Source organism: Oncorhynchus nerka, unplaced genomic scaffold (assembly GCF_034236695.1).
Source record: "Oncorhynchus nerka isolate Pitt River unplaced genomic scaffold, Oner_Uvic_2.0 unplaced_scaffold_6353, whole genome shotgun sequence".
Classification (NCBI taxonomy): domain Eukaryota; kingdom Metazoa; phylum Chordata; class Actinopteri; order Salmoniformes; family Salmonidae; genus Oncorhynchus; species Oncorhynchus nerka.
The window spans coordinates 1-9,273 of record NW_027034961.1 but is presented as its reverse complement, the minus strand read 5'-3'; the positions used below and the strand labels follow the sequence as shown (position 1 = coordinate 9,273).

Sequence of the window (9,273 nt, the reverse complement as noted above, 5' to 3'; positions counted from 1 at the left end):
AGGAGAGAGGTGATGGGGGAGGAGAGAGGTGATGGGGAGGGAGAGAGGTGATGGGGGAGGAGAGAGAGGTGATGGGGGAGGAGAGAGATGATGGGGAGGAGAGAGGTGATGGGGGAGGAGAGAGGTGATGGTGGAGCAGAGAGGTGATAGGGGAGGAGGTGATAGGGGAGGAGAGAGGTGATGGGGGAGGAGAGAGAGTGATGGGGGAGGAGAGAGGTGATGGGGGAGGAGAGAGGTGATGGGGAGGAGAGAGGTGATAGGGGAGGAGAGGGGTGATGGGGAGGAGAGAGGTGATGGGGGAGGAGAGAGGTGATAGGGGAGGTGGATAGGGGAGGAGAGAGGTGATAGGGAGGAGAGAGGTGATAGGGGAGGAGAGAGAGTGATTGGGGAGGAGAGAGGTGATAGGGGAGGAGGTGATAGGGGAGGAGAGAGGTGATGGGGGAGGAGAGAGGTGATGGGGGAGGAGAGAGGTGATGGGGAGGAGAGAGGTGATGGGGAGGAGAGAGAGGTGGATGGGGAGGAGAGAGATGATGGGGGAGGAGAGAGGTGATGGGGAGGAGAGAGGTGATGGGGGAGGAGAGGTGATGGGGGAGGAGAGAGGTGATAGGGGAGGAGAGGGGTGATGGGGGAGGAGAGAGGTGATGGGGGAGGAGAGAGGTGATAGGGAGGTGATAGGGGAGGAGAGAGGTGATAGGGGAGGAGAGAGGTGATAGGGAGGAGAGAGGTGATTGGGGAGCAGAGAGATGATAGGGGAGGAGGAGGTGATAGGGAGGAGAGAGAGTGATGGGGAGGAGAGAGGATGATGGGGGAGGAGAGAGGTGATGGGGAGGAGAGAGGTGATGGGGGAGGAGAGAGGTGATGGGGGATGAGAGAGGTTATGGGGGAGGAGAGAGGTGATAGGGAGGAGAGAGGTGATGGGGGATTAGAGAGATGATAGGGAAGAAGAGAGGTGATGGGGAGGAGAGAAGTGATGGGGGATGAGAGAGGTGATGGGGGATGAGAGAGGTGATGGGGGAGGAGAGAGGTGATAGGGGAGGTGAGAGATGATGGGGGAGGAGAGAGGTGATTGGGGAGGAGAGAGGTGATGGGGTGGAGAGAGGTGATGGGGAGCAGAGAGGTGATAGGGGAGGAGAGAGGTGATAGGGGATGAGAGAGGTGATACGGGAGGAGAGAGATGATGGGGGAGGAGAGAGGTGATGGGGGAGGAGAGAGGTGATAGGGGAGGAGAGAGGTGATGGGGGATGAGAGAGGTGATGGGGAGCAGAGAGGTGATGGGGGAGGAGAGAGGTGATAGGGGAGGTGAGAGAGATGATGGGGGAGGAGAGAGGTGATTGGGGAGGAGAGAGGTGATGGGGTGGAGAGAGGGTGATAGAGAGAGATAGGGGATGAGGGAGGTGATGGAGAGGTGATGAGGGAGAGAGGTGATGGGGAGGAGAGAGGTGGGGGGGAGAGGTGTGGGGGAAGAGAGAGGTGATGGGGAAGAGAGAGGTGATGGGGGAAGAGAGAGGTGATGGGGGAAGAGAGAGGTGATGGGGGAGGAGAGAGGTGATGGGGGAAGAGAGAGGTGATGTGGGGAGGAGAGAGGTGATGGGGGAGGAGAGAGGTGATGGGGAGCAGAGAGGTGATAGGGGAGGAGGTGATAGGGGAGGAGAGAGGTGATGGGGGAGGAGAGAGGTGATGGGGAGGAGAGAGGTGATGGGGGAGGAGAGAGGTGATGGGGGAGGAGAGAGAGGTGATGGGGGGAGGAGAGAGGTGATGGGGAGGAGAGAGGTGATGGGGGGAGGAGAGAGTGATGGGGGAGCAGAGAGTGATAGGGAGGAGGTGATAGGGAGGAGAGAGGTGATGGGGGAGGAGAGAGGTGATGGGGAGGAGAGAGGTGATGGGGGAGGAGAGAGGTGATGGGGGAGGAGAGAGGTGATAGGGGAGGAGAGGTGATGGGGGAGGAGAGAGGTGGATGGGGGAGGAGAGAGGTGATGGGGGAGGAGAGAGGTGATAGGGAGGTGATAGGGGAGGAGAGAGGTGATAGGGGAGGAGAGAGGTGATAGGGAGGAGAGAGGTGATTGGGGGAGGAGAGGTGATAGGGGAGGAGGTGATAGGGGGAGGAGAGAGGTGATGGGGGAGAGAGAGGTGATGGGGGAGGAGAGAGGTGATGGGGAGTGAGAGAGGTGATGGGGAGGAGAGAGGTGATGGGGAGGAGAGAGATGATGGGGGAGGAGAGAGGTGATGGGGAGGAGAGAGGTGATGGGGGAGGAGAGAGGTGATGGGGAGGGAGAGAGGTGATAGGGGAGGAGAGGGGTGATGGGGAGGAGAGAGGTGATGGGGAGGAGAGAGGTGATAGGGGAGGTGATAGGGGAGGAGAGAGGTGATAGGGAGGAGAGAGGTGATAGGGGAGGAGAGAGGTGATTGGGGAGCAGAGAGATGATAGGGGAGGAGGTAGATAGGGGAGGAGAGAGGTGATGGGGGGAGGAGAGAGGTGATGGGGAGGGAGAGAGGTGATGGGAGAGGAGAGAGAGGTGATGGGGGAGGAGAGAGGTGATGGGGGATGAGAGAGGTTATGGGGGAGGAGAGAGGTCATGGGGGAGGAGAGAGGTGATACTGGGATTAGAGAGGATGATAGGGAAGAAGAGAGGTGATGGGGAGGAGAGGAAGTGATGGGGATGAGAGAGGTGATGGGGGATGAGAGAGGTGATGGGGGATGAGAGAGGTGATGGGGGAGGAGAGAGGTGATAGGGGAGGTGAGAGATGATGGGGGAGGAGAGAGGTGATTGGGGAGGAGAGAGGTGATGGGGTGGAGAGAGGTGATGGGGAGCAGAGAGGTGATAGGGGAGGAGAGAGGTGATAGGGGATGAGAGAGGTGATACGGGGAGGAGAGAGATGATGGGGGAGGAGAGAGGGTGATGGGGGAGGAGAGAGGTGATAGGGAGGAGAGAGGTGATGGGGGATGAGAGAGGTGATGGGGAGCAGAGAGGTGATGGGGGAGGAGAGAGGTGATAGGGGGAGGTGAGAGATGATGGGGGAGGAGAGGAGGTGATGGGGGTGGAGAGAGGTGATAGGGGAGGAGAGAGGTGATAGGGGATGAGGGAGGTGATGGGGGAGGAGAGAGGTGATGGGGAGGAGAGAGGTGATGGGGAGGAGAGAGGTGGATAGGGGAGGAGAGAGGTGATGGGGGAGGAGAGAGGTGATGGGGAGGAGAGAGGTGATGGGGAGGAGAGAGGTGATGGGGAGGAGAGAGGTGATAGGGGAGGAGAGAGGTGATAGGGGAGGAGATAAATGAGAGAGGAGGTGAGAGGTGATGAGAGGGTCTAAGGGCTAGGATCTAGGAGTTAGGGTCTACGGGCTAGGGTCTAGGAGATAGGGTCTACGGGCTAGGGTCTAGGAGATAGGGTATAGAAGTTAGGGTCTAAGGGCTAGGGTCTAGGAGATAGGGTATAGAAGTTAGGGTCTAAGGGCTAGGGTCTAGGAGATAGGGTATAGAAGTTAGGGTCTAAGGGCTAGGGTCTAGGAGATAGGGTATAGAAGTTAGGGTCTAAGGGCTAGGGTCTAGGAGATAGGGTATAGAAGTTAGGGTCTAAGGGCTAGGGTCTAGGAGATAGGGTATAGAAGTTAGGGTCTAAGGGCTAGGGTCTAGGAAATAGGGTATAGAAGTTAGGGTCTAAGGGCTAGGGTCTAGGAGATAGGGTATAGAAGTTAGGGTCTAAGGGCTAGGGTCTAGGAGATAGGGTATAGAAGTTAGGGTCTAAGGGCTAGGGTCTAGGAGATAGGGTATAGAAGTTAGGGTCTAAGGGCTAGGGCTAGTCCTCTTACCAGGAAAGAACAGAGGAAGATGAAATACTGAATGTGAAGGTCCTGATATATTCTGTAGTGTACACATGTTGATATAGACTGCAGTGTACCCCCCCCACATGTTGATATAGACTGCAGTGTACCCCCCCACATGTTGATATAGACTGCAGTATACCCCCTACATGTTGATATAGACTGCAGTGTACCCCCCACATGTTGATATAGACTGCAGTGTACCCCCCACATGTTGATATAGACTGCAGTGTACCCCCACATGTTGATATAGACTGCAGTGTACCCCCTACATGTTGATATAGACTGCAGTGTACCCCTACATGTTGATATAGACTGCAGTGTACCCCCACATGTTGAAATAGACTGCAGTGTACCCCCTACATGTTGATATAGACTGCAGTGTACCCCCTACATGTTGATATAGACTGCAGTGTACCCCCTACATGTTGATATAGACTGCAGTGTACCCCCTACATGTTGATATAGACTGCAGTGTACCCCCTACATGTTGATATAGACTGCAGTGTACCCCCCACATGTTGATATAGACTGCAGTACCCCACATGTTGATATAGACTGCGAGTGTACCCCCTACATGTTGATATAGACTGCAGTGTACTACATGTTGATGATATGGGCCTTTGCAGTGTACCCCCACGTATTAATATAGACTCAGTGTACCCCCTACATGTTGATATAGACTGCAGTGTACCCTACATGTTGATATAGACTGCAGTGTACCCCCGCATGTTGATATGGGCTGCAGTGTACTTTTACATGTTGATATAGACTGCGATGTACCCCACATGTTGATATAGACGAGAATTATACCCCCACATGTTGATATAGACTGCAGTGTACCCCCCACATGTTGATATGAACTGCAGTGTACCCCCCACATGTTGATATAGACTGCAGTATGCCCCTACATGTTGATATAGACTACAGTGTACCCCTACATGTTGATATAGACTGCAGTGTACCCCCTACATGTTGATATAGACTGCAGTGTACCCCCTACATGTTGATATAGACGGCAGTGTACCCCCCACATGTTAATATAGACTGCAGTGTACCCCCCACATGTTGATATATACTGCAGTGTACCCCCCACATGTTGATATAGACTGCAGTGTACCCCCTACATGTTGATATAGACTGCAGTGTACCCCCACATGTTGATATAGACTGCAGTGTACCCCCTACATGTTGATATAGACTGCAGTGTACCCCCCACAAGCTATGTATGAACCCTCTTTAATCATAAGAATCCCACCTAATGGACAGTTATTTAGGATGAGGTGTCCTAACCAGTTTAGAGTTACCAGCACCTGTCTAGAGAGAGAGAGAGAGAGAGAGAGAGAGAGAGAGAGAGAGAGAGAGATCGAGATCGAGACAGAGACAGAGACAGAGACAGAGACAGAGGTGGTGCACATATGTGATGTGGTAAGGCATTTTCGGGGACCACTTTTGGCTCGTGACCTCTACTTTCAGAACTACTGTCTAAAAAGTATACAGAAGTAGCAGAGAATCTCTTTAACTTTGATTTTGTCAGTAAAGATAATAGACCTTTCAAATATTATGCAACGTGATATATAACGTCTATATTATCAGAATTCCACTTAACAACCTTTATACTGTATGATTCATTGCATTATCCCTATCACATTATTACAAATATCAGAATTGGTAAAAAAAAAAAAAAAAAAAAAAGGTTACGCATACAAACATATTAATGAAGAATTAGGCAAAGTGATCATGTCAGGCGAAAATGATATCAAACTTTTTACCATTGCAACATTTGATGTACAGTCACATTCACTGTGTTTGTCTCACACGTGTTATAGAGTTCACAGCGTGATTGGTTATTCCCAATCATTTACCAGTTGGTCAATGACTATCCGTCATCACTATCCTTCCTTTGCATTACCTCAATCTGTGGTGAATAGCTGAGAAACGTTTCTGAATTGATTTTACTCCTGGCTCAGGATTTGTCTGAGCGCTGTCTTAACATCCTCCTAAAACCCACTCTGAGCTGGGAGGTTTTTAAGTCTCATCACAGGTTTTAACAGAATTCCTAGGACCTATTCGGAGATGCTTTTTGTGGATACGGGCCCTGCCATTGAAACCTGGCCTCTTTCCTCACCTCCATGTGTCCATAAATCTGCCTGGCTGTCCTCTCCTCTCCTCCTCCTCCTGTAGTGGGCTATCTCAGACAGTGGCATTGATCAGATCCTGACGGAGGTAGGAGTCAGGGAGAAATGAAAGAAGCTTTTCCACCCTATGATATTGACTGACCCACTGTGTATTCAGGAGGGGTGTGTGTGTTTGTGTATGTGTAGGGGAGGGGGATATTCAGGAAAGTGTATTAGACCTTCCTGATTTGGTCAAAGAGACACAGACAAAACACACCGGCAACCCTTTCGCCCTGAGTGTGTAAAAAGTTCCTACAGTGTGTGATTCCAGGGATGCTGGGTGTGAGGGGTGTTGGCATGCTGGGTGATGCCCCGTGTTGGGATGCTGGGTGTGAGCGGTGTTGGGATGCTGGGTGAGCGGCGTTGGATGCTGGGTGTGAGGGGTGTTGGCATGCTGGGTGTGAGCGGTGTTGGGATGCTGGGTGTGAGCGGTGTGTTGGGATGCTGGGTGTGAGCGATGTTGGGATGCTGGGTGAGGGCGTTGGGATGCTGGGTGTGAGGGCGTTGGGATGCTGGGTGTGAGGGCGTTGTGATGCTGGGTGTGACGGTGTTGGGATGCTGGAGTGTGGCGGTGTTGGGGTAGAGGCGTTGGGATGCTGGGTGTGACGGTGGCAATGGCTGGTTGCTATGTTTATTGTTTTGTAATCCTGTGGATTATGGACGTGCCCGGCCCACAGAGTTGAGCCATCCCTCAAATGGGCCTCTGATTAAAGATGAAGAAAGATATCGATCATAGCGGAGCAGACAAGGCTTTTTCTCAGGCAGCGTGTTTTGTTTGTGTGTGTCTGTAGAGGTGTGAGCGCTTAGGCAGCCCACCAGTCAGGCTCATATGAATAATGACTCAAGGACAGACAGCATTGATTCATCGACAGGGGAAATGGAGCGGGACAGAGAGCCAGCTGCTGACCGTCACGCTCGCCTCTGCTAACCCTCTCCTCCATCTCTCTCCATCTCTCTCTTCTCCATCACTCTCTCTCCTTCATCACTCTCTCTCCTCCATGTCTCTCTCCATGTCTCTCTCCTCCATCTCTCTTTCTCCTCCATGTCTCTCTCCATGTCTCTCTCCTCCATCTCTCTCTCCTCCATGTCTCTCTCCTCCATCTCTCTCTCCTCCATCTCGCTTTCTCCTACATCTCTCTCCTCTCCATCTCTCCTCCTCTCTCTCTCTTCCATCTCTCTCTCTACTCCATCTCTCTCCTCCATCTCGCTTCTCCTCTATCTCTCTCCTCTATCTCTCTCCTCCATCTCTCTCTCCATCTCTCTCCTTGTTTCCCTTTTTCTTATCTCTTTCCCATCTCCCTCTCTCACTTATTCCCTCTCTCACTTTGTCCCTCTCTCACTTTGTCCCTCTCTCACTTTGTCCCCCTCTCACCTTGTCCCCTCTCTCACCTCGCCCCCTCTCTTACCTCTTCCCTCTCTCACTCTCCCTCTCTCACTTTGTCACTTCTCCTCACCTCGTCCCTCTCTCACCTTGTCCCCTCTTCTCACTTCCTCCCTCTCTCACCTCTTTCCCTTCACTCCTCCCTCCCTCCTCCATGTTCCATGTCTCCCTTTCTGCCTGCCATTACCCCTTATCTCCCCACTGTCTCCCATCTGTCGTCCCAGGCTGTGTGTACACAGTACAGTCCAGATTGCTTCTGCTTGGTCAGTATGTGTATACACAGTAGGCTCTAATGGCTAGGCTCTAATGGGTAGGCTCTAATGTCTAGGCTCTAATGGGTAGGCTCTAATGGCTAGGCTCTAATGGGTAGGCTCTAATGTCTAGGCTCTAATGGGTAGGCTCTAATGGCTAGGCTTTAATGGCTAGGCTCTAATGGGTAGGCTCTAATGTCTAGGCTCTAATGGGTAGGCTCTAATGGCTAGGCTCTAATGGCTAGGCTCTAATGGGTAGACTCTGATGTCTAGGCTCTAATGGCTAGGCTCTAATGGCTAGGCTCTAATGGGTAGGCTCTAATGTCTAGGCTCTAATGGCTAGGCTCTAATGGGTAGGCTCTAATGGCTAGGCTCTAATGGCTGGGCTCTAGTGGATAGGCTCTAAGGGCTAGGTTCTAATGGCTAGGCTCTAATGGCTAGGCTCTGGCTCTAATCGAGAGCACGTTGACTCATTATCTTCCATCCACAAGTTTTCAACTGAGTAACTAATGTCCTCCTCTTCCTTTGTTTATCTTCCAGATCTGCCTCCTCCTCCCATCCCCCCTCCAGCGGGGCTCAAGTCCCCCACACATCCCTCCAAGACAGCCCTGGAGGCCCGGGGGATGATGTCTCCCAAGGCAGGCGAGGGCAGGGACAGGAGAGGGGACTCAGGAGGAGGGTACCGGCCACGGGAGGGATCGGACCCCCGTACCAGCTCCTCTGAGCGCCGGGAGACCCAGGACAGACAGAAGATCCCCCGTGCAGGGAAAGGGAACAAACAGGAGGGGGGCAGCACCAAGGCACGCCAACACCCAGGTACAGAGAACACCTAGGGACATGGAACTAGTGGCATTTAACCTAGCAGTATATTGTTCTTTCTGCTCTGTAGACATGCCGCTCTGACAGGGCAACTTTAGATTGGGAATAGCTGTATGTATTGTGTTGAAGGACATAAGTTCTCAGTGTCTCCTCTCTCCTCTTTTGTCCCAGGACCAGAGGACATCCTGCCCTACAGCCGCCCTCCTTCCCCACGGTCCACAGTCCCAGAGACAGGGACCCCAGCTCCTCCAGCTCCATGTCCTCCCCGGGGCTCAGGGGCCGGCGGAGAGGAGAGGGGGGGCCGAGGGCCACGCCAGGAACCCCAGCGACATGAGAGCCTTCCAGCCAGGAGGCGATGACTTAGAGGTGCAGTGGCTTGCCGGCTGGCCAACTCATAGTGTTGTGGCAGATTCAATATTGGCCGATTAGATTAAATGCTGTGTATATATTTTGATGCTTGTTGAAATGCTGTGTATATATTTTGATGCTTGTTGAAATTGTTGAAATGCTGTGTATATATTGTGATGCTTATTGAAATGCTGTGTATATATTTTGATGCTCGTTGAAATGCTGTGTATATATTTTTGATGCTTATTGAAATGCTGTGTATATATTGTGATGCTCGTTGAAATGCTGTGTATATATTTTGATGCTTGTTGAAATTGTTGAAATGCTGTGTATATATTGTGATGCTTATTGAAATGCTGTGTATATATTTTGATGCTCGTTGAAATGCTGTGTATATATTTTTGATGCTTATTGAAATGCTGTGTATATATTGTGATGCTTATTGAAATGCTGTGTATATATTTTGATGCTCGTTGAAATG

General features: G+C 51.9%; 1 protein-coding gene across 1 annotated transcript; it reads left to right on the top strand.

Moving 5' to 3' along the window:
• Positions 1–7,921: 7,921 nt before the first annotated feature.
• Positions 7,922–8,803, top strand: LOC135566260 (roundabout homolog 1-like). The gene is made up of 2 exons (XM_065014043.1): positions 7,922–8,441; positions 8,616–8,803. Exons 1-2 carry the CDS (start codon positions 8,135–8,137, stop codon positions 8,801–8,803), a joined length of 495 nt encoding a protein of 164 aa, XP_064870115.1. The 5' UTR covers positions 7,922–8,134.
• Positions 8,804–9,273: the final 470 nt, after the last annotated feature.

Bases quoted from the DNA above. Each gene is read 5' to 3' on its own strand.
- LOC135566260 (XM_065014043.1), top strand. From the start codon at position 8,135: ATGTCCTCCTCTTCCTTTGTTTATCTTCCAGATCTGCCTCCTCCTCCC. The intron at 8,442-8,615 runs GTACAGAGAACA...CTTTTGTCCCAG, and splicing joins CAAGGCACGCCAACACCCAG to GACCAGAGGACATCCTGCCC.